The 25,367-nt window shown below is 33.1% G+C and overlaps 1 protein-coding gene across 6 annotated transcripts in view; it reads right to left on the minus strand.

Annotated features, from left to right (window-relative positions):
- CDK17 (cyclin dependent kinase 17) overlaps positions 1–25,367 on the minus strand; it is a 113,775-nt gene that overhangs the window by 11,065 nt on the left and 77,343 nt on the right. For 3 of the 6 annotated variants that reach the window (XM_044744900.2, XM_070507099.1, XM_070507098.1), the window contains exons 6-17: positions 23,697–23,753; positions 22,556–22,670; positions 21,722–21,816; positions 21,418–21,480; positions 19,263–19,386; positions 12,294–12,414; positions 10,077–10,174; positions 9,441–9,546; positions 7,492–7,534; positions 6,381–6,471; positions 4,981–5,058; positions 2,223–2,316 (exon numbers count right to left, since the gene is read on the minus strand). In XM_044744900.2, coding sequence (XP_044600835.1) covers positions 2,270–2,316; positions 4,981–5,058; positions 6,381–6,471; positions 7,492–7,534; positions 9,441–9,546; positions 10,077–10,174; positions 12,294–12,414; positions 19,263–19,386; positions 21,418–21,480; positions 21,722–21,816; positions 22,556–22,670; positions 23,697–23,753 — 1,038 coding nt within the window. In that variant the 3' untranslated portion in view covers positions 2,223–2,269. Of the gene's footprint in view, positions 1–2,222; positions 2,317–2,714; positions 4,806–4,980; positions 5,059–6,380; positions 6,472–7,491; positions 7,535–9,440; positions 9,547–10,076; positions 10,175–12,293; positions 12,415–19,262; positions 19,387–21,417; positions 21,481–21,721; positions 21,817–22,555; positions 22,671–23,696; positions 23,754–25,367 lie in introns of those variants that run through there. The other 3 variants (XM_044744924.2, XM_070507100.1, XM_044744929.2) reach the window with 2 other exon arrangements.

Below are 25,367 nucleotides of genomic sequence, written 5' to 3' on the forward strand. Positions count from 1 at the left end.
AACAGAGGAACAAGATAAAGATACCCTCTATTGCCACTTCTGCTCAACAAAGTACTGAAAATCCTAGCCAGAGCAATTAGGCAGGAAAAAGAAATAAGTGGCATCCAAATTAGAAAGGAAGAAATAAAGCTATCTCTATTCACAGATGACATGGTCTTATATGTAGAAAACCTTAAAGAATTCACAAAAAAACTGTTGGAGCTAATAAACAAATTCAGCAAAATCATAGGATATAAAATCAACATGCAAAAATCATATGTATTTCTACACACTAATAATGAAAAATTAAAAAAATTAAGAAAACAATTCCATTTACAATAACATCAAAAAGAATAAAATACTCAGAAATAAATTGAGTCAAGGAGGCACAAGAATTGTACACTGAAAACTACAAAACACTGCTGAAAGAAATTAAAGACATCTTACATTCATGGATTGGAAAACTTAATATTGTTAAGATCACAGTAGTGATCTACAGATTCAATACAATTCCTATCACAATCCAAATGGCATTTTTTTCTCCCACAGAAATAGAAAAATCCTAAAATTTATATGGAATTTCAAGGAACCCTGAATAGCCAAAACAACCTTGAAAAAGAAAAAGTTGGAGGACTTACTCTTCTTGATTTCAAAACTTAGCAAAGCTACAAGTAAAGAAAAGATTGTGGTACTGGCAGAAGGACAGAGATGTAGAACAACAGAAGAGAACTGAGAGCCCCCAAATAAACCCTCACATCTATGGTCAATTGATTTTCAACAAGGGTACCAAGACCATTCAGTGAGAAAAGGACACTCTTTTCAACAAATAGTGCTGGGAAAACTAGATATTCACATGCAAAAGAATGAAAGTAGACCCTCAGTTTACACCATATACAAAAATTAACTCAAAATGGACCAGGGACTTAAATATAGGTGATAAACTATAAAACTCTTAAAATGGGAAAATGTGCATGACCTTGGATTTGGCAATACTTTCTTAAATATGCCACCAAGAGCAGAGATAACAAAAAAAAAACAGATACATTGGACTTCATTAAAATTAAAAACTGATGTATCAAGGAAGTGAAAGACAACCTGTGGAATGGAAGAAAATAACTGCAAATCATATACCTCCTTAGGATCTAATATCTAGAATATACAATAAATTCTTACAACTCAACAACAAAAAGACAACCCAATTTAAAAATGGGCAAAGGACCTGAACAGACATTTCTTCAAAGCAGATATACAAATGGCCAATAAGCATATGAAAAGATGCTCAAGATCCTTAGTCATTAGGGAGATGCAAATCAAAACCACAAGGAGATACCACTTCACACCTATTAGAATGAATATAATAAAAAAAAGGAAAAAGAGTGTTGGTGAGAATGAGGAGCAACTGGAACCCTCATACATTACTACTGGGAATGTAAAATGGTACAGTGGCTAGGGAAACAGTTTGGTGGTTCCTCAAAAAGTTAAACACAGAATTACTAAATGACCCAGCAATTCCACTCCTAGGTAAATAAACTCAAAGAATTGAAAACAAAGACTTAAACAGATGCTTGTACACCAGTGTTCATAGCAGCATTATTCACAACATCCAAAAGGTGGAAAAAACCCAGTGTCCATCAACAGATGAATAAACAAAATGTTGTATATTCAATAATAGAATATAATTCAGCCATAAAAAGAAGTTCTGACACATGCTACAACAAGGATGAACCTTGAAAACAGTATGCTAAGTGAAATAAGTCAGACACAAAAGGACAAATATGGTAAGATCTCATTTATGTGAAATATCAAAATAGAAAAATTGAGGAACGAAAAGTACATTAAAGATTTCTAGGGGCTGGGGAGGGGAATATGGGGAGTTATTTCTTAATGGGTACAGAGTTTCTGTGGAGTGACGAAAAATTATAGAAATAGTGGTAATTGCTATATGACATTCTGAATGTAATTAATGAGACTGAATTGTATACTTACCATGGGTAAAAATGGCAAATTTTATGTTATATATATTATACCACAATTTTAAAAAATAGTAAAAACACAAAAAAATAACCTCATGAATTGTCTTGGGTCCAAAAAGATTATTATAAGATGTTAACAAGTTGTCTTTCAAATGTAAGCTGATAAAGCACCAAATAGAATGCAGCCACTTCTATACACCTAGAGTAACATATTCAATATGTGTTAACCACATCACTTGGAAGGAAAACAAAAAAGGCATCCTCTCTTACCTTTAAGAACCTTGTCAGTTTAAGACGAATCGTTAAGTGTCCAAGGTTCAAAATTTCTGAGTTTCAGTTCTCTTCACTGCAAAGTTTTCAGGATCTGAATGATGCTCAAGTATCAAAAAAAAAAATACCAAATGCCTTAATAAAAAGAAACATCCCTAGGACTTACTAGGAAGAAGAATTTTATGTAACTACTGGATACATTCCTTCACCTTTTATATATAAGAATCAAACTTATGGATAGCTATGTCAAGTTTGCAACAAATCAAATATGTAAGCTATGAAATGAAAAATTTAACACTGTGTAATTGAGAGTGCTATCCTATAAAATTACAGTAGATATTACTAAATGAATGGCCAGCACAAATATAAATTAAATATCACTATTAGCACAGTGAGACTTCATTATCTTAAGAATGAGACCCATAAAAGAAAATGATCCCATTTTGCAAAGACTTCTTCCCCAAGAAAGAACTGTGACTCAACAAAAACACATTTTAACAACATGAAGATTTTGTTATTATAAATTTAAAACAAAATGAAGAAATTTCCACATAATATTTATAACCTTCAAAGTACAATATTAATACATGTCTGTCAGTTAGAAATAACAGCAGTTTGTTAGGCTACAGGGTTTAACATAAAACCAATTTACAAATGTGAAAAGCAGTAGTGGTCCAATATTCACCATTACACACGAATCTGTTTCTTCCAGAATTTTTTTTTTAAATTTAGTATCATGAGATATTAAAATAACACCCCAAACATGCCACAATCACTATTCACAAATAAAGTTAAAAGGAAATATACAAAAATTCACTTAATACTGTTAAATAACAATAAACTACAAGATTTCCTGAACCGAAATGGTAGGACCCCTGAATGTTTTACAGTGAATGTCAGGAAAAAAATTAAGTTATGACTATTTTCATGATATAAGCCAAAAATTTACATGACTATTTCAAAATATACCAATTAAGATTTGTAGTTTATAAGATGCACTAAACAAATAGTCATTAAAAGTGAACACAAACACTTATAACACTGTTACCAACACCAAGGTCTGTTTATGATGTTCAAAGAGATGCATAATTAAAACTGTAATATTTACTATCTCTGGTAAACAGATAATACCTACAATGCTTTAAAAAAATCGCCTAGGTTCTCATTTCTCTCATTTGTATTTATCATGGCTCATTTCAAAGACAGATGACAGCTTTCAGCTGATTCCAAGTGAATGTTATTAAAACACACACATATACACAGCCCCCAAATGAAATAAATTGTTCCCCCAATGAAGTATCATCCTTTCGAAGAAAAGAATTGTATCTAAAACAAAAACAAGACCTCTCATGTTTGACTTGACTTGGATGGTTTAGTTTTAACTAAATTAAAGCACAATGTAAAAATAGGTAAGTATATTAGCATACAAATATCCAATAATATGCAGTAAATATTTCTAAAATCAGGTAAGGTAAAAATAAATAATTTTGGTGCTTTAATTTACTGGTATCTAACGTGAGATCCCCAAAATGTCAGGTATTCACTTGCTTGAATCAACTTCTGCATTACATGCTTTCCTAAACATAATGTGCTTATCAATTTCTTAGCTACTCTATTTGCCAATGTTCAATAAAAATTATATAGCATGAACTTAGAGTGTTCGAGATGGCTCACTTATTTTACTGTTAAGCAAAAGCTAAATTTACATTCCAGGAAACACTGCAGTTTAATTTTAAACACAAACAAACAAAAAATGCAGCAGTAAAACAATTCGTGAGGAGAAACAGATGCATTCACATATAATAAAGCCACTGCAACTTCTTCAGGCATTCAACTGTTGCGTTAAATAAACAGACAGTAGTTACTTAGCAGCAATGATTCCGCAATAAATAATGCACTGTGTTTCTCAGTCCTGCACAAAAATTGCAGCTACAGTTACATCAACAGCTGTAACCTACTGGCTCTAATGGCAGAGAAGACCTTAAAACCAACTGTACAAAAAAATTGTCACACTGTGACAACAAATATAAAAACAATCTGTAGGTCTGAAATAAAAAGACTCCACTGTGAAGAGGACAGTGTAGACAAACGGAGATTCCAAGTCCACCAAAAGAAATAACTGCCTTCAGATCTGAGTCCTTGATTGATAAGAAAGGCTGGGGGCTGGGCTTGAAACCATGTTATCAGACTTAAAAGAGCATGCTCTGTCTTCTGTTCTTCCCATGTCCTAAAATATAAAGTCATTTCATGAGGCAGTTCAAAGTTCAGTTTTATCTCACATACAGTATTTGGTGACTCTAGGAAGCTAATGTTCCCACCAGCAAAAGCTAATATTCCACGGTAAGAGTGATCAGCACTGTCTTAAATGCCCCTTTTGTTGATGGGGTCAGTCTACAGCTTCTATGCTTCGAAGTGATGAACCTGATGTCTAGGGAAGCACAGATGTGTCTTCTGCCTCAGGTACCAGGGATGGCGTGTGCAGTGATCAAGCCAGGCCACTTGTGAAACGTCTTTGTGCCATCTGCAGCTTTCAGGATCCCTGACTTGACTGAGTCAGATTTCTCTCTCTGAAGAATTACTGAGCTGCCCACATCATACAGAAAAGTGAGTACGTGCAATGCTAAAACATACACAGTTGTGGAATGCACTGTACATTGCTTTTTACATCAATAATTTTACTGATCAATTTATAAACCAAAAACTTGGTTCCACGCAAAATTTCATGATCGACACGTGAAATGATTTATGACAAACACACCTGTCTCTGGATAAGAAGAATTTCGAAAACCCGGGTCCTTTTGCAACTGAATCTCTTTCAAACTGAATATTGATACACCTAAAATGCATAGACAAAAATTATCAGGTGAAGATCTAACATTATTAAAACAAATATAACCCAACTACAGACAAACAGTTTAAAAATATATACTGATTCAACATGAAGCATTTATACATTTACAAGGTTAAAGTCCTGCTGAAATATTATCCCTTTTGTCCCATGTTTTGAGAAGAAAACCAAACTAAATAATCTCTCTTCAGAACCTTTACTCCCCAACTCTTCTTTAAATCATGCTTCAAGTATGTGTTTCTCTAAGGAGGATACACATTGTCTGTTTCTAGGATTCTTGGAGTTAAGAGACCTAATCAAAATGTATTACTTGGTTTTCATTTTTTCTGTCCTTTATCTGTCTCCTTATGATGGCATGAATATATCAGGTCCTCAAACTGTCTTCAGATTTTTAGAGAAAAACAAGGAATAGGTTTGTACAACCATAATTGCCCACCTCAAATTAAGAAATTTGATATTAATAATAAAATGTAAATATCATCTTAAAACACTTGTAATTCATCTGTCTTATTTCCAATCTCTGCCAAAGAGGTGAGCTTTCATTAAAAAATATCCAGTAAATCCTAAGTGAAAAGCCTTAAGGATTCTGGATTCCAATTAACAAACCTTGATAAATCAGTATTATCTAGTAAATGAGAGTGGGAAACTAACAAAAGCTTTTGGCAGCTCACTTCCCAAATATTCTAATTCCCCACTCGCATTACTTGATTTTAAAGTAAAATATTGGGGGGACTAAAGAAAAGAATGTTATGAGTAAAATCAGTTACCTCAGGAATGAGAAATCAGCTGTTTTTAGTGGCTGACAATATGCTCACCACTGTCATGGGGATAGTAAAGTGAGAGTGACCACAGTAAAGGAAAATCATCTTTAGATCTTGAAAAGAAAATCTACTTTCTCAAGAAAACAATCTTACGTTTCAGTTGTGCTTCATTATTCTTTGCCTGAAATCTATTTTTAACAACACTGAATCTAAGCAATCCACATTGGGCCTAATAACAATGTCTATCATCAGATGACATTTTCCAACTTAAGTCCCCTAAGATTAATGACCCATGCCTAAGTACTATTGATTTCTTATACAGCAGTGGCAATGTGCTCAGTGTTAAATGAAAACATAGGCAAATAAGACATATACCTTCCTCAAAGGAATTCTGATCTAATTACAAAAAGACTATAATTTTAGGCTTAAAAAACCAGCAACAATTGCTTCCTAAACCCCTAATTCACTGCCGTCTCCAATCTTGGACAAATGAAAATAAAGGCAGGGTGGTGGGAGGGTGAAGGACATACACTTTAGAATTTCTCTTACTTTCAGGTAAAGCATGTATTCTTGGTCCCAGACTTCGAAAGTACACATGTTTCATGGCCTCTTCTGCTGAAACCCTTTTCTTAGATTCATACTGTGAAAAGCAAAGCACTGCTTCATTAACCTTTTCTCTAAATACTGTAAATGGGGAAGCAAATTAGCATTTAGAGCTACTTTTACCATGATCACTTAATATAGTAACTATTTCTTAAGAACCAATTTGGAGTACTCCAGATACACTTTAATTTGAGTTGCTATTAAGATTATGTAGTAGTGATCATATCTCAGTTCCAAATTCCAAGATAAAGTTGCATCTTAACTAAAAATTTAGATTCCTATATTTTCTGAAGTAATTGAAAAATTAAAATATTTGACTTTTGTTGTTACTTTTCTTCATGATCACCAAAGGATCATTGGAAATATACCCAATACCTTTATGACAGACATTAAGTTACCTATCCAATACCCATTTCCCTTTTTTCCTTGATGAGACAACCTAGATTTGTTTAAGGTGTCCATGCCTCTAACTCCAAAAGATAGATCATGAATCATGACTGTTCTAAGTTTAGACTAATTATCACAATCCTGTTATCCAATTCCCATCCTCTCTTACAATTAATGTTCTGGCCAAAAAGACTTAGGAAGAAGCTTTGCAGGGGTTTCTGGAAAAGCCTTTGCTTTCCAGATACAAGAGGACTAATGTGGGTGATACAACCCTTATCCTCTCTCTCCTTCCTGCTTTGAATGAAGATATAAATGGCATTTGGAGGTGCAACAGCCTGTAAGGCACTAAGGATAAGGAAAACAAAGAGAACATAAGAGAACATGATTGCAGAGAAGATGGCCTTGACATAGTTGATCAATGCTAGCAGCTGACCACTTCAGACTGTTCTAGGTCACAATGAGAGATCCAAACACATAAAGAGAAGCCATAATTTTTTTTTTTTACTTAAGAATATGCCTTAAGCATGCTAGATACTACTATAAATAATCTTATTTAATTGTCATGACAAATATTTGAAGGTGGTCTTATTGATCCCTTCTACAGATGAAGAAACTGAGGCTTATAGAAGTTAACAACCCATTTAACAATTATAAAATAAAGCTAACTTACCTGAAGAAATTTTGTTATCAACTCGATTCCTTCAGAGTCTAATCTAGAAACAAGAAAAAACAAGGGGCAACTTACTCTCTTTTATCTTAGCTGATAGCAACTTTTCAAATAAAACTATTTTCCTAGTGTTTTATTCTGCTAAATTCAAGTGCCCCAAAATAGCCACTCTTGTTGCTTTCAAATAGACTCAAATCTGTTTTATCCTTAAAAGACACCTCTTGCCAATGTTTAAGAAGAAACCATAAATATCTGGGCTCCAATTCAAATCTTCAATATTCAAGAACAAATTAGATTATTAAAAGTATAGAATATTTTTAAATCACCATTCTGTCTCAAAATAAAGTAACCTCTATTAACAGGAAAGCTTAAGTAAACTGCATCAATTTTCACAGTATTCCACTGAAGGCAAGAGTACAAAAGCATCATTTTCCTTTTATACGGGTGAAAATAAAGAGACAAGTGACCCCAAAATGTATCACTGTAGATCAAGATAAACAGAGAGATGAGTCATTTGACAAATTTTCACAGGGTAGTCCGCTGAGCATTGGGTACTAGAAGCTATAAAGTTCAACTTAAATATGCCTCAATAACTTCATAAACTTAATTAAAAAGGACTATAAAACTAATGATACAGTTGATAAAGACAGATAATTATAGGATGAAATTAATATAAAAGGGAGTAGAACGTTTAGGGATTATCTTAGTGAGATAATCTCTTGATCAGCAACCACAGGTTCTATCTTATACTGCCCTTAGTGGCAAAAGCACAACTATGAATAAAGGAATATTTTCCCCTTAAGTGCTTAGTGGGTTTTGTGGATGCTGTGGCCTAGACATTCTCTAGACTCTTCTAATCTTTTGTAGTTTGCCATTCTGACAAATAGCCAAAGCTCCCTGGGCACAGACAAACTAGGTGCCAAGGTCATGGACAAGCTGCTTTAAAGAAGAGCTTCAACCTTCTACATTGGACTTTACAATAGCAAGCAATTTATAAATAACAAAATTAGGATCTATGCTACTTGGGAGAGACAAACACAAAAAAGTCCAGTACACAATATTATTCTTCCTAAGAAAGTCTACTTGGAATGTTATTGTTACTATAGTAACAATAAGAACATCAATTTACATAAATACTTTAAAAATACTTTTGGTATCAGAATTCTTTTGCTATTCTTCCCTAGCTTGAGAATAAATGGAACTAGAGTGATGTTATGCTGTGAGCAATGTGAATGGCTTTTAATCACAAGACATTGGTCTTATTTGGTACATTGGTGTCCTTTTTATTTTTTCTTAAGTAAAGATGGGAAAATACAGTCAAAGGGTTTAGTTAAATATATTCCATAAGTAAAAATGTTCTGACTCAAATTTTAATGGGCGTCTTGGATGAATCTGGACTTAGGTCTGAGAAGAAACTTAACTGAATGGCCAACATTTAGAATATGAGGGGTCAGAAAGAGTTTATATTCTTCAAATACAAATTTTGTCATTAACATTGGCCAAAATACTAACATGTCATCTTGTGTCAGAGTCAAGATTTTACTTATAATACTTTCTTAGGTTTCTGTAAGTAAAACAGAATTATTCTGTAGACAGAAAAACAGAAATTTCATCATGGTCTTCCTCATATTGAATAAGGCATTAATCAATGTCTTCTTTCTGAGAAAGAGAACAGTCTATATAAACTCTAGAATTCCAATACATTTGTTCCATATTCATTTTATTTATAGCTCAATTTTGTGATTTACATACTTTGGTTATTCTTGGTCAGTGAAATAAAATTAATCTGACAGAAGAAGGAAAAAATTAAATTAAATTAGATCCTAAAATATTTAAGAATTGTGTACATGTATTATATATTTTTTCCTGAATCCTTACTGTGGCCAATGCTTCAAGATACTGAAAAGAATCAACATAGGTTTTCCCCCTTTCACATGAAGAAAAAAAAATACCTGGGTGCATGGTTAATTAGAGGCTGTGGTTTATATTTTGGGAAGTTGTAGTTCTTGAACTCATCATTTGAAGAAACACCTGGCCAAGTTTCCTGAGATGGAGTTCCTGAATTTAAAAAATAGATATATTTATAAGTATACGAAAATTTAAATATATGCAAATATATATAAATAGAACTAAGAAAGTATCTTAAAGAACAATTTATATTTATTAGATGATTTGACTATTTCAACTGAAACTGAAATGATAGAAATAGTAAATATACATGGACTTTGAGACTATGCATTGATGCCATAAAAATGATGATGCCTAACTGACACCTAAGTTAGAAATATTGCCTATCTGGTTGACACTTAAGCTAGAAATATTTCCTAATAATATGCTAAAGGTCAATTTTCAATACTATTTCTCTTCTGTCTTCTTCCATAAAACCTTTACTGCAAAGGTGGAACTCAGTAAATCAAGTTACCTAGAAGGATCTATCTTTATCATAATTATGCTAACTATAATTCTTATGATAACAGCTATTTATGTTAGTCTCAGTATCAAATTTTTAAATTTTTTTTAAAGATATAGTCTTATCTAGGTAGACAGTTGTAGGCAACATATCACTGGGAAAAGATTTCTTCTGTTACCTAGCAGTCGGAAAATTAAGTGCAGTTCATCTTCAACAGTTGATCCTGGAAATAGAGGTCTTCCAGAAGCCATTTCAAAGAAAATGCAACCAACACCCCTTTAAAATATATCATAAGAAAAAAAAATGATGAGCAATCCATTTACATATTACGAAACACAAAATTGTTTTCCTTAAAATTGCCTCTCTGGAGAATTTTGTACTAGCCTGTTAGAAAACCTCCTGCAGAGATTTCTTCAGATCTAACTAACTTGTTAACATTTATCCTACTTGTCTCAACTTCCATATTGCTATATCCATTGTGTCCAGCTCTCCTCTGCATGGTCTTGAAGAATAACACTAATAGCTAAGAGTGATTTAACACTTACTGTGTGTTAGGTAGTGGGCAGCGGGGATAGGGAGAAGCAAATGACTCAAGATGTTTTTATGTAGGAAGCAGAGATACACGTAGGTACAAGGTAGGAGTGTGTGTGTGTGTGTGAGAGAGAGAGAGTGTGTGAGTGTGTGTGTGTGTGTGTGTAACAGAAGGAAGAGAAATAGATGGAAGCTCAGTGAATGGATACTCTCTTCTAGGATCTATGTAAATATACATAAGTTCAAGATACAGTCCTTCCATTTAAGGACTCACAATCTAGCAACTGTACATAAAATTTAACTTTACAAATTAAAATGTTACATAGAAAGTAAAATGATGGAGCCACTATGGAAAACAGTATGGTGGATCCTCAAAAAAACTTGAAAGAGGATTACCATATGATCCAGCAATTTCACTCCTAAGTATATACCAAAAAGAATTGAAAGCAGGGTCTCAAAGTGATATTTGTGTATCCAGGTCCACAGCAGTATTATTCACAATAGTTAAAAGTATCCATCGATGAATGAATGGATATACAAATACAATGATTATTCAGCCTTAAAAATGAAGGAAATTCTGACACATAAAAAAGTCAAATATCTATCTACAACATGAATTAACCTGGAAGACACTATGATAAGTGAAATAAGCCAGTCACAAAACAACAAATACTGTATGATTCCACTTACATGAAGAAAGTCAAACTCACAGAGACACAAAGTGGAATGGTAGTTGCCAGGGGCTGGAGGGAGGGGCAAATGAGGAGAGTTGTTTAATGGGCATAGGTTCAGTTTTGCAAGATGAAAAAAGTTCTGGAGATGGATGGTGGTGACAGTTGCAGAACAATGTAAATATACTTAATGTCAGAGAATTGTACACTTAAAATTGGTTAAAATGGTAAATTTTATCTTACGTATATTTTACCACAACTTAAAAAACAAGTTTAAAAAAAGAAAAAATGTTATACAAAACAAAATTTGTATAATTGTTCAACCCAAGACAACAAAATAAGTATATGACTTATCACTACATGAAGAATATGGGCAACAAACGCAACCACAGTTCAGAGGAAGGAACTGCCATTGGAGGCTAGGTGGTATTTAAGAAACCTTTAGGAAAGGCTGTGTTTTGAAGGTTCCTATACATAAGCCCCCAGTTAGAGGAGCGAGGAATAGGCATTCCAGATGGGTGGACTGGTATGAACACAGGAGCAAAGGTGGGAAAGCCTAGGTTATTTTTGAGATACAGTGAGTAGCCCATTTGGCTAAAAGGGAACATTTGTGTAGAAGAATAGTCTGAAATAAGTTGAAAAAGGTAGAGACATTTTATGGGGATCATTAAGCATCAGTTTGAAGAACTGTTCCTTATTCTATAGGTAATGAACGGGTAAGCAGCAAAGGTGTTTGCATATAAGAGTCACGATCAAAGTGCTGTGTGAGGAAGATGGCTACAATATTTTATTATTTTTAAATGAACTTTAAGTGGATTTTGGTGAATATTAAATGATAAAAACAATAATTTTGTTATAAATTACTGTGTACCAGACACTCTTCTAAGTGTTTTATATATTTTAGCTCATTTAGTCTTAACATCATCCACAGAACAGCCTTTTAAAGTAGTTATTGCTACTACTGTCATTTCCTTAGCACAGGCCACTAATTTGAAGAAGGTTATCATATAGTTATAAGTGGCAGAAGTGGTATTTAAACCTAGGTGATTTTACATGCCAGAACTCTTAATCATTGCTTATATTGTGTCTCTAAAATAGTATCTCCTTAAAAGTCAAATATCTATCAATATGCTCTGTGTTCATGGCTACATTTTTCAAAAGCATAAATGACAATAACATCTGCATATATTTACCACATGTCGATCTGTGTTGAGTACTCTGAGGAACCAAGAAGCACATCAGGTGGCCGGTACCACAGTGTGACAACTTCATTTGAGTAGGTCTTTGTGGGAACTGACTTGGCTCTGGCTAGTCCTTCATAGAGAAAAGAAAACAATGAAAAAATAGCTATAATGGATTTCCCAGCTCATATCCTCACCGTGACTCCAGTCGCAAGGATGCCTGAGAAGCTACTCTGTAGCTTCTTAAAGCCTAACAAAATTAGTTTTATGAATTTTTTTGAGTGCACGTGGTCTTGGGTCAGCAAATCCTTATGTAATTAAATAACAATAATTCCATAATCAGAGACTATGCTTACTTTTATGTGCGTGAATGCACCTGGTACAGTGTCTGAGTTAATCTAAACTTAAGATATTTTCCTCCTGCCTGTCCGTAAATTATGATGCCAAAATTATTTCCTAGCTGAACTTAAATTAATGCAAAATAGGCCAATGACAGTGAGATAAACAATCATACTTCTTACAGCTATACCTTTTGTACCCTTTTAACCTGATTCCAACCTTCATTTACTGTACCAATTTTTATTGGTGAAGTTGTTGGTCCATGGTCCTGTTGAGTTTTGTTGACAATTTCCTCACAAGAAGTCTTTTTAGAGAACATTTCCTTGGAATAAACTACATTACTGCTCTGTATTTTCTTTTTAAGTTTTCAGTTATATGGATAATTTTAAAATAAGACAGACGTCAATGCCTTTGAATATAATTAATTGCTGAAAATGACATAAAACACATGCCATTACTTTGTCAATTTAATATGGAATTCACTGATTATCCAGAAATGAAGGCAAGAGTTCACAATTTCCTCTCTTGAGCAGTGGCATGAGTTGTTTTTACTACCTCTAAGCCTCCAAATTCTGACCACCTGAAGCAGCAGCAACTTTAAAAGATATCTGAAGAAATTATAAATTTAACATATGGTTTATTTCAAACAACAAGGAATAATTCATTTTTTGGCTGTGATTTCTGATATGTATAACTTTAGCTATCTGATTAAAATATTAAATAAGAAAAATGGAATTTAAATAGTTAGGCATCACTCATACTATTTTTGTTTAGTATAATAGCAAAAGGATGTAACTGGAACAATGTTGACACTTTTATTTAATTACAAGTTTTACTCTACCATCCCAACATGGTAAAATAAATTCAACAAATTATTTACCTACCAATTTTGGTAATTAGTAAGATGGGGCCAGCTTTCTGATCTCTCTTCCTGATATTAATAGTGGATTATATGGGGGCAAAGGATAGGGCCACAAGTTTGCTTAACCTATAACCTATATGTATAGCATCAAAGCAACTGCCAGTTACAGTTTCCTTAGTATCTTACTCTCCAGCTCCTGAGAAAATTCCGAACTAGGGTGCTTGTTCAAACAGGCTCCTGGTTCACAATCAGAATTTCAGCATTGGCATGAAATAAAATAAACGATAACCTCTTCCAAACTAAATTAATTGAATGTGATATGGTATTATTTTACAAGCCATTTTCTATTACTAATGAAAATGTCTGTCTTCTAGTCTAGTACTTCCTAGACCTGAATTACATCAATGACAGGAAAAGAGATTGAATTTTCATGGAGATCAAGAATAATTTACAGTAAAATACTCAAAGTTACATGACCTCCCCCTTACTTAAGTCCTAACTATATTTACTATGCAACCAATTAAAAAAAAAGACGACTAAAACCAATAGGGACAAAGTGGATTGTACTATCTCATGGAATAATTAGAATTTCATGCTGGCCTGTAGGAAGATAAAATTTGCTTGGCTTGCTTTGTAGAGGTTAAAAACAAAACTTAAAATAATCTTAGTATCCCTAGAAAAAAGTAAATTATTTTTTTTTTTAAGGAAGATTAGCCCTGAGCTAACTACTGCCAGTCCTCCTCTTTTTTTTTGCTGAGGAAGCCTGGCCCTGAGCTAACATCCGTGTCCATCTTCCTCTACTTTATATGTGGGACGCCTACCACAGCATGGTGTGCCAAGCAGTGCCATGTCTGCACCCGGGATCCGAACCGGTGAACCCCGGGCCACTGAGAAGCAGAATGTGCGTACTTAACCGCTGCGCCACCGGGCCGGCCCCGAAAAAAGTAAAGTTTTGATGGCCCTTGCCAATCTTTTTGCATTTCTAAAAGCCAAGAAGGGTTTCTCTATCACTGCCATTCATTTTGAGATTAAGGAATAAGGAGCAGTAAACGCAGCTTGGAAAAAAAAAAGAGAGATACAGAGAGAGAAAAAAATAACAATTATAAGAACAATAACAACATAAACTATGTCCAAGAGACCATATAATCTACGTAAGCATATGCAAATAACTTGTAATTTCTTGTTTAAACACGTCACCTACCCAGTTCCCTTTAAGGAAGGAAACAGAAATAGCAACCCACCTTTCAAACAAATGGTGAAGTGTTAAATGAGTAAAAGTATAGGAATTTCCAGAACAAACTCACCACCTAATAACAGTGAATTTTTATCTGTTACTAACAAAGTAATACTTCAAACACTCATATTTATCAAATTTAATGAAATACTCTAAAGTAAAACTACTATAATCACTAATGAAAAAAGGATAAATGCTAAGCAGTGTAAACTGCGCAGGCTTTTTAAAACTAAGTTCTATTAGAGTACTGAAACTCTCAGAATGTGAAATATTTAAAAGAAAAAAAAAAAATCAAAGCTACCATAAAAGTTCCTTCAATATAAAAAAGTTTACTTCCTAGAAGCAAAAAGAACATGTAATTTCATTTTACTTTATAGTCCCTTAAAATGAGATTAGCTAAGGAGAGACAAATAAACAGCTACTAATTAAAATTATTAAGCATATATATAAATACAAAGTCATGGTAGCAAGCATATTAAAGGAATCCCTTGCAGTAGTGGCATTTAAACTCTTTACTCTCAGGACCCCTTTTATACTCTTAAAAATTACTGAGGACTTAAAGAGCTTCTATTTATATAGATTATATTTATTGATATTTGCCACATTAGAAAAATTGAGAAAAATTTTAAACTTACTTATTCATTAAAAGTTACTATATGTTAACATGATAATTTTTATGAAAAATATTTTTCCAAAACAAAATAAAAATTAGTATGAATGGTCTTGTTTTATATTTTTGTAGTCTATTTTAATAGAAGACAGCAGGATTCTCATACTGGCTTTTGCATTCAATCTGTTGTGGTATGTTACTTCAATTGAAGAATATGAAGAGAAACAGATCTCACACAGATTCTATGAAGTTGGAAAGGGGAAAAGCTAAAATTTTAATAGACTTTACTGATAATTTGTGCATATTCTTGATACTGTCAGAATTAGAAAATATTTCATTTCTTAAAGATTATGTGGTAAGTGAAATTATATTAATGAACTTCTTGTACTCTTGTTACATTAAAAGTCACTGGTTTATCTTGCACTTTAAATGGATCTTTTACCCATGCATGATTCTATAATATCGAGTATTGGTCATTTGGAAAATATTGGTTCCCTAAGTTATACAGATATTCCAAATGTTCGCAGATTTCTTTAGCATATCAAAAAATTCATTTGTTAATACCACCACTGATCTCATCAGAAAAGTCTTCAAGTATTGAGAAGTTACCAAGTTCAAAGGGGCAGATCCAAATTTCCAAAATCTCATTTTTGCTTGAAAACTCAAATTTTACTATTGGCAAGAAATATTTTCACTGTTGTTTTCCTTGAAATGATAGGCTCGCTTCATTCATTTTCAAGAAAATGTCTGTCACATACCTAAATCTGAGTAACCATAGTTTGTTGGACATTCTTTCAAGTAAAAATCATCTTCCTTTAGAACACTTCCTAACACATTCTGCAAGGCCAACATCACCCTGATATCTAAGCTAGAAAAGGACAACACAAAGAAGGAAAATTACAGGCCAGTATCGCTGATGAACATAGATGCAAAAATCCTCAAGAAAATCTTGGCAAACCAAATATAGCAATACACTAAAAAGATCATACACCATGATCAAATGGGATTTATACCAGGGACGGTTAACATCCGCAAATCAATTAATTTGATACGCCACATTAACAAAATGAGGTATAAAAACCACATGATAATCTCAATAGACGCAGAGAAAGCATCTGACAAGATCCAACATCCATTTATGATAAAAACTCTCAATAAAATGGGTATCGAAGGAAAGCACCTCAACATAATAAAGGCCATATATGACAAATTGACAGCCAACATTATACTCAATGGGGAAAACTGAAAGCCATCCCTCTGAGAACAGGAACAAGACAAGGGTGCCCACTCTCACCACTCTTATTCAACACAGTACTGGACATTTTGGCCAGAACAATTAGGCAAGAAAAAGAAATAAAAGGAATCCAAATAGGCAATGAAGAAACTCTTGCTGTTTGCAGACGATACCATTGTATATAGAGAAAACCCTAAAGAATCCACTGGAAAACTATTAGAAATAATCAACAACTACAGCAAAGTTGCAGTGTACCAAATCAACCTTACAAAAATCAGTGCATTCCCATACTGTAATAACAAACTAACGGAAAGAGAACTCAAGAATACAATCCCATTTACAACTGCAACAAAAAGAATAAGATATCTAGGAATAAATTTAACCAAGGAGGTGAAAGACCTATACAATGAAAACTTTAAGAAATTATTGAAACAAATTGATGATGACATAAAGAAATGGAAAAATATTCCATGCACATGGATCAGAAGAACAAACATAGTTAAAATGTCCATACTACCTAAAGTAATCTACAGATTCAATGCAAGCCCAATCAGAATCCCAATAACATTCTTCATAGAAATAGAACAAAGGATTCTAAAATTTATATGGGGCAACAAAAGAGCCCAAATAGCTAAAGCAATCCTGAGAAAAAAAGAACAAGGCTGGAGGCATCACAATCCCTGACTTCAAAATATAATACGAAGATACAGTAATCAAAACAGCATGGTACAGGTACAAAAACAGGCACATAGATCAATGGAACAGAATTGAAAGCCCAGAAATAAAACCACACATCTATGGCCAGCTAATCTTCAACAAAGGAGCTAAGAACATATAATGGAGAAAGGAAAGTCTCTTCAATAAATGGTGTTGGGAAAATTGGACAGCCACATGCAAAAGAATGAAAGTAGATCATTATCTTTTGCCATACACAAAAATAAACTCAAAATATATCAAAGACGTGAAAGTAAGACCTGAAACCATAAAACTTCCAGAAGAAAATACAGGCAGTACACTCTTTGACATTGGTCTTAAAAGGATCTTTTTGAATACCATGTCTACTCAGACAAGGGAAACAAAAGAAAAAACAAACAAGTGGCACTTCATCAGACTAAAGAGCTTCTGCAAGGCAAAGGAAACCAGGATCAAAATGAAAAGACAACCCACCAACTGGGAGAAAATATTTGCAAATCAGACATCCGACAAGGGGTTAATCACCATAATATATAAAGAACTCACACAACTGAACAACAAAAAAACAAACAACCCGATCAAAAAGTGGGCAGAGGATATGAACAGACATTTTTCCAAAGAAGATATACAGATGGCCAATAGGCACGTGAAAAGATTAACCATCAGGTAAATGCAAATCAAAACTACACTTAGATACCACCTTACACCTGTTAGAATGGCTATAATCACCAAGACAAAAAACAAATGTTGGAGAGGTTGTGGAGAAAACAACCCTCATACACTGCTGGTGGGAATGCAAACTGATGCAGCCACTATGGAAAACAGTACGGAGATTTCTCAAAAAATTAAAAATGGAAATACCACATGACCCAGATATCCCACTACTGAGTATTTATCCAAAGAATGTGAAATCATAATTCAAAGAGACTTATGCACCCTACGTTCATTGCAGCATTATTCACAATAGCCACAACGTGGAAGCAATCCAAGTGCCCACTGACTGATGACTGGATAAAGATGATGTAGTATATATCTACAATGGACTACTACTTAGCAATAAAAAAAGACAAAATGGTCCCATTCACAACCACATGGATGGACCTTGAGAGTATTATGTTAAGTGAAATAAGCCAGACAGAGAAAGACAAACACCATATGATTTCACTCATATGTGGAAGATAAACACTGGGACAAAGAGAACAAATTAGTGGTTACCAAGGGGAAGGGGCTTGGGGGGGGCGGGGGGGAGCAGGGGTAAAGGGGCACAGTTATATGATGACTGACAAATAATAACGTTCAACTGAAATTTCAGTTATAAACCATTATGATCTCAATAAAATAAAATAAAAAATAAATTTTAAAGAAAGATCTTCCTTGAAAAAAAGGACTAGTTCAGTTTGCACTCAAATAATTACACAAGCACTTTTTCTTGAGATAAGCATAGTATTTCTGTATGCAGCAAGTTTATTTTACGTATACTTCCCCTTTCATCACACAAGATACTAAAAGACATGTACTCAAAGATGAAGATTTCATAAAATTTAATAAATCTTACTGTTTCATCAAATACCTTTTTAAGTGTAATTGACACTTTTTTCCTACAATTGTATAATGGTGAAGAACACAATGACTACTAAGTACAGTTTGGTGTCACTGCCTTGATTTACACTAAGGAACCAGTATCTTATCCCTTATTGCTTTTGGATCATCAGTGCAAATATTAATACAGTGAAAAAGGCAAATAACATTTAGTATAATTTTGATAATGTATTATATAATTGGAGACCTCCTGAAAGGGTCTCAGGACCATCAGAGGTCTATGGACCACAGAGGTCTTTGGCACCTGAGAACTGGTGCCTCTTAGCATTCACTAACATAACTCACCTACCAAAGTTCTGTCAAATATCTTATTCCGTGGGCAACAGAGAAAATTTTCAAACCCACATAAAAGCAATCACATGGTGTCAACGGTTGTTCTTTTAAGGATAAATATCTCACATATTCCATACCAAAATCTGCTAGCTTTAATTCTCCTTTTTCATTAATCAGGAGGTTCTGCGGTTTCAAGTCTCGGTGCAACACTTTTCTTCTGTGGCAATATGCCAAACCACGTAGAATTTGGTATAAAAACAGCTACGAAAACAAATAAATAGATATTAGTCTTACAAATAATAAGATATACTTTGGTATAAACATCAGTTATGATAAACAGAAAAGCAACTGGCCTAGAACAGTAAAAGAAAAATAAGGAACCATATCCTTAAATACAAAGCCCTTTCCTTACATGGTTGTTTCATAAATTTTATAACTACTTATTCTACTTGAAGCATCACCTATTTTTTTAGTCTGACAGTATCTATCAAAATAAATACCGAAAATAGAGTGAAATAAAACGTGTCCTGGTAGTAATAGTTCATTTGTTATATAAAAAAGATTTACAATAAACATACCCTCAATAAATTTACAGGACTATTAAGGCTTACAGTTTGCTGATGAAATTCTGGCAAAACAACCAACCAACCTCTACTGCCTCCCCCGCAAAAAACCTGATCTAGGACAGTGTCTTTAAAATAAGGCTTTGGAATTGGTGGTTTTATGAAAATTCTGAGGCGTCAAAGAGAATGGTGGTGCATAGCTCTGGCAAACGATGTGCCATAAAAATAACCTAAACCAGCTTCTATCACCCACCTCCTGGGCGCTTTACTTTCAGCACCTCCTACTCAGCCTTCAAAATCTGCTGTGATTCAGACAAGGGAATTAGCACTGTAGAGCTCTGAATGACTCAGAAAAAAGCAATTCCGATAAGGCTAATGGTAGACTTTTTGTTGTGGATTTTGGTGGACAAAGGGATGTCAACACAGAAGGTCTTTGATTCTTTGGGGTTAACAAAAAAGAGCCTCAAGTACTGAGATTCAAGAGTGTACCCTTGGTTTACTTGTAGCTGAAAAACAGAGCATTAGAATATTGAGACTAAGCCAAGGCAGCAGGTGAAGAACAGGCCTGAAGAAATTCTAAGCAGCAGTTTCTATACTATATATTTATGTTTCGAAACAAATTAAGGACTTTACTTTCTTTCCAAATTATTGCTAATATGAAAGCAGGAAAAACAAAATAAAAACCACAAACAGAAATATACACAAATGAGATTCACAACACTTTGCAAAACAAAATGTAAAATATTATGAAAACAATTCTCATAGAATGTCTGTACTTAAGGCCTATTCTAAAATTCTTAGCAATGTGTTATCCATATGTTCTGAGCTGTTTTGTAATAAAAGAAACTAGCTCTCCTTAATATCCACCGAACTTACTATTTTAAAATATGTATAAATTTAAAGTTACTATCTACAGAATTGGAACTGTCTCAAACACACAGCTGGGAAGACCTATTTCCAGAATAGTTTCTCACAAACTGTTGACTAAGTTTGGATAAATAAATCTTTGCTAAATTTGGAGTATACCACTCAGGTCAAAGAAACCTACTGTAAGAACACAACTGTATCAAATGTTTTTAACTTTTATTGTACTTTTGGATTTCATCTGGCACTGATTATTATACTAAACTTTTCTGGCATTACTTAAATCTTTAGATATACAGATAAGAAAACCTACCAATTATCTTACTTTTCCTCCTGATTGGTACTTCCAGCCTAGTATTCATAATACCTAAGCATGTTCCTGGCCTTACTCATTAGATTGGTACCTTGAAAAGTTGTTGTTTTTTAATTAAATACCATTTTAAATATCTGCCATTTAAAGGAGGCCTTTTGCAGTACGCACTAATCATTTGTATTCATCTTAAACATTTGTATTTTGATATAATAGGTTTATTTTTTTTAAAGCAGAGTATACCTATAAATGTATTTTATATCCATCTAAGAGAATCAGTGTTATAATGTGAAAGAAAACATCTCAAGTACTTTTTAAGATTTTTTAAATGAAGCAGTTGTACAAAAATGTCTGATCCTAAAACATACTATAGTGTAGTAAACAGAAGTTCTGAATAAATATGTTCAGAGGACAATAACCTATTTAAAATGCCAAATAGAAAATTCTGGAGCAGAATGGTTGAGACTGGTATATGTCATTACGTAATGTAGTTCATCTATGCTTAGTGTTTGTCTCTGCTTTAAAGAAACTTTAAAATGCCACACTAAAACATACCTTCACATTGTGCATACTCATGATGTTTCCACAGTCATCCATGTACTGTTTTAGGTCTTTATCCTGAAACAATACAGCACTTTACTATGTGATACATAGTTTTCAGAAGGCATGGCTGATATACTGAATAGCATTTAATTTTTAAAAATAAGTTGTTTTTTGAGGAAAGATATTGAATGCACATGCATAATTTAATTAAATAACAATAACTAAACAATAATGTCCCTGAGGCTGTTGTTTAAAAAAGTCCAATTTGCTATGTTTTATTACAGCAAAATTAAATACTGAATTATTAAATGCTTACCAGATACTCAAAGACCAGAGTCAAAGATTTATCTGTGTGAACAATGTCATGTAAGGTTACTATATTTGCATGTTTTAGATCCTTTAATAGCGAAACTGCAAAACAGAAAAGAAAGCCAATTATTTAGTCTGTGGCAGCCAATCTTTATAAAAACCTGAAGTTAGTTTAACATATGAACTGAGTGAGTTTAAGATTATCTTAAGTTTAAAACAATAATTCACCAAAGGGATCTGTAGTAGAAATTTTAATAGAATCAATTTTTTTCTTTTCGTTTATGGTTCTGAGTTTGATATTTTTAATACTTAAAATTGTCTCCAATATTACAATAATGCTCTCCATATCATTTTTCTGTTTTTTCTCAAATGTTAACTTACTGAGACTTCTAGGATTAATTTAAATATAAATTGCAAGGTATCTTCTTTCCTCCAAATTGCTCATAAGTTGCATCAAACCATTTTCTGAATAATGTATCTTTTAAAAAAATGGTATCATTATATATTTATATTCCGTATATACCAATTTATAGTTAGCTTTCCCCCATGCACCAATTTATAATATTTACCAATGTGAAATATTTGTCTATGACAATATTTTTAATGACTTCACAGTATTTCATTATAACCTATACAATAATATAATTAACTATTCCTTTCTGTTGAATATTTCAGCTTTAGGTATTAGCTTTTCTAAGGTCTAAATATGTCTTCCAGTCTATTATTTCTATATCTGAGCTCCTTTACTTACAAAAAATGAACTCTTATTATGCAGCCTTGGTTTTAAATTGTTCTATATAAAAGTCATAATACACTGTGCTCACAAAAAGTTAAATTATACCTTCTCTTATAGCTGTGCAGGGTGCACCTTCTTCATGTTCCAACCGGATCTCTTTTAATGCCACCAAATTCTCTGTCAGTTTACTTCTTCCTTTATATACTGTTGCATATGTACCCTATAAAATAAATTGTGAAAGACTTAAAAGCATCATGAGAGTCTATCTGTATCACCCATATACTAAAGAGATCTAACTGAATTTCTAATTTCTAAGCATATACTGAATTCCATCTTGCAACGAAAACTCCACAATGATTAGTATTGGTTTTCCTATAGCTAAGAGGATTTTCAATTCCATATGCACAGCTTCCATACTCTTATAACCCTAGAGAGTGCCTTGCAATTATGAATACATAGGAAAAATATTTACTTTTTGTACTTTGTATCAGATGAACAGTTGGATCAATAGCTTTAGAATCAGAGGTACTTAATCTGCAATGATGTGTGGAGACTGAGGAAACTGATCATGTTAACTGAAAATGTAACATTAAATTATAAAAGTTTTATCAGTTTTCAAAATTTTTGTACATTAACTCTTCTTTAAAAATCGAATACATTCTACAGCGGATTTCTTCTATCATTGCCAGGATAGCCCTCAAACTCCCTTAAGGCTTCCCTATTAACTAATTCTATTATTTTCTTTGCCCTTTCACATCCTGGAAGGTAGACCATTTCAAAATTAGTCAGAACTAGTAGCAAGTTCAAGAAAACCAAGGTCTTATTAGACAAGTATTTCCTTAACCTTCAGTGAGATGTGTCTTTATCTTTAAAGATAGTATTTTGATTTTTTAAAGGTTTGAACTCATGCAATTTCCCATATGACAGCACAGACAGTAGACTGCCCAGAGGAACTAACAAATAGATACCTATTTTGTTATCAAGAAAGCACAATATTTTGTGTTTCAATAGAAGATTACAAGGCTACAAGAAATACTCATCTCCTCTCAAACTGATGGGGTAATTTCAGAATTAAAGGTTCTTTTCTTTCTAACACTCTGTTGACTTTTCAGAACAAGATATAATCTTTCAGACAATAGTGATCACATTTTTTTTCGAGGTTGACAAAAACTTTGGACTAATAGAGGAGTTTAGACAATAAACAAGAAAAAGAATGTTTTACATTTTTGAAATAAGTATTACCTACCTCTCCAAGTTTTTCCAATTTGATGTAGGTTTCCATTTTCCCAAACCCAATTTCTGACTGAAAGTAAACAATTATAAATTTAGTATTCTTAAAATTTCAATTCATCTCTCTCAATTTCTGAAACTATCTTGCTCTAAAGACTGTCTTAGAACAGAAAAATCTGATTATAATTGTTGAACATCTGTCAAGTTTTAAAATATACCCAATGTTGGAACATTCAAAGGTTCAAAAACATCAAAGTTCACAATTAAAACTGTCAACCCATCTTTTTTACATAGACCAACATTCTGCTATGAAAAAATTTTGTTTTAAGACCCTGAGATCTTAAGATATCACAGGCATGTTAAGATACTAAAGAATTTTTATAAAAAATAACTACAAGATTTTCTTTTCACAAAACTGAAAAATAAATAATTTTCGTACATATTTTCCTTCACCAATATCTGGTTCCCTAGGAAGGCCTGCAAACAACAAAACACTATTTGTTTCAGGTTTTCCAACCAAAATATAATGAAAAAACGACTGCAAGTCACACTCTACTATGGATCAAGAAGTGGTTAACACAGAAGAAACAATGTAAGTCTAAATCTGGGCCAAAAAAGCAGGGGGTCAGGAGGAGCTTTAAAAGTGGGTTCTCAAAACCACTGCTTTTAAACTCTGGGCTCGTTTGCCTCTTTTCTATGGAGTCAATTAATGAGGTAGATGGAACATAACCAAATATGCAGTGGAAACCCAATATTCAAAAACCAAAAACAAGCAAAACAAAAACTCCTAACACAAACGATTTAGGAAAAACGAAAAAAACATACAGAGATGGAAATTTAGGGATTGATAAAGTAGAAATAGAAAAAAAGTTAACAAAAAAGGAGAACAAGAATTTTCGTAAAATTGCTTTTTAGTACCCCTTTGTAGACAGTGGAAAAAGCAATAATAATCAAAAGAAAGAGCTGCCTCTCAGAGTAGTGCTAATGTCCATAGCCAGTGAAAGGAAATAGCATTCTTTTATACATAACCTCAGCTCCCAAAAGTGTATAAATAATGCTAGATCATGAAATATTATGTTTTAGTCAAATTTTGGAGGTTCAAATATGCAATTTTCCAGAGGTGTTGAGTAAAATAAAAATGATACTTGACAATTTCACTTAACATCACTCACCACATTGAACAACAGGATAAACTGCCCAAAGTTGAATGGCCAAAAGTAGCAGGGGCCCCTCAAAGGAATTATTTTTATCCTTTTTTCTTTACAATGATATATATATGGTTAAAAGCCATGAAGAAAATTGCATGTCCAACAGTTTTGGTAAACTACTAGAAACTTTGGTCACAGGTGGGATTATTGAATGACTGAAAAATTGCTTTTATTTGCACTCCTTAAAACTTTTTTCGACAGATGGTATTTTCAAAAAAATTTAATTAAAAAAATGAGTTTTCGGAACCTTCATATACCATCCACCCATGTATTGTCTTGTGTATGACTCAGAGATATTAAGTCATTGCTTTTTGTTATCAATAACTAAGCAGAATAACAAAGTAAAACTATAATACATAACACTGTCCAAATACAAATGAAGTTTTTAATTTTAATACGGAAAATGTGGTAAACCGCTCACTATTTGGTACATGAGAGCCTGATTTTGAATAATCTTTCAGTTTATGGTTTTTTTTAAT

This window comes from Equus asinus, chromosome 4 (genome assembly GCF_041296235.1).
Source record: "Equus asinus isolate D_3611 breed Donkey chromosome 4, EquAss-T2T_v2, whole genome shotgun sequence".
In the NCBI taxonomy this organism is placed as follows: domain Eukaryota; kingdom Metazoa; phylum Chordata; class Mammalia; order Perissodactyla; family Equidae; genus Equus; species Equus asinus.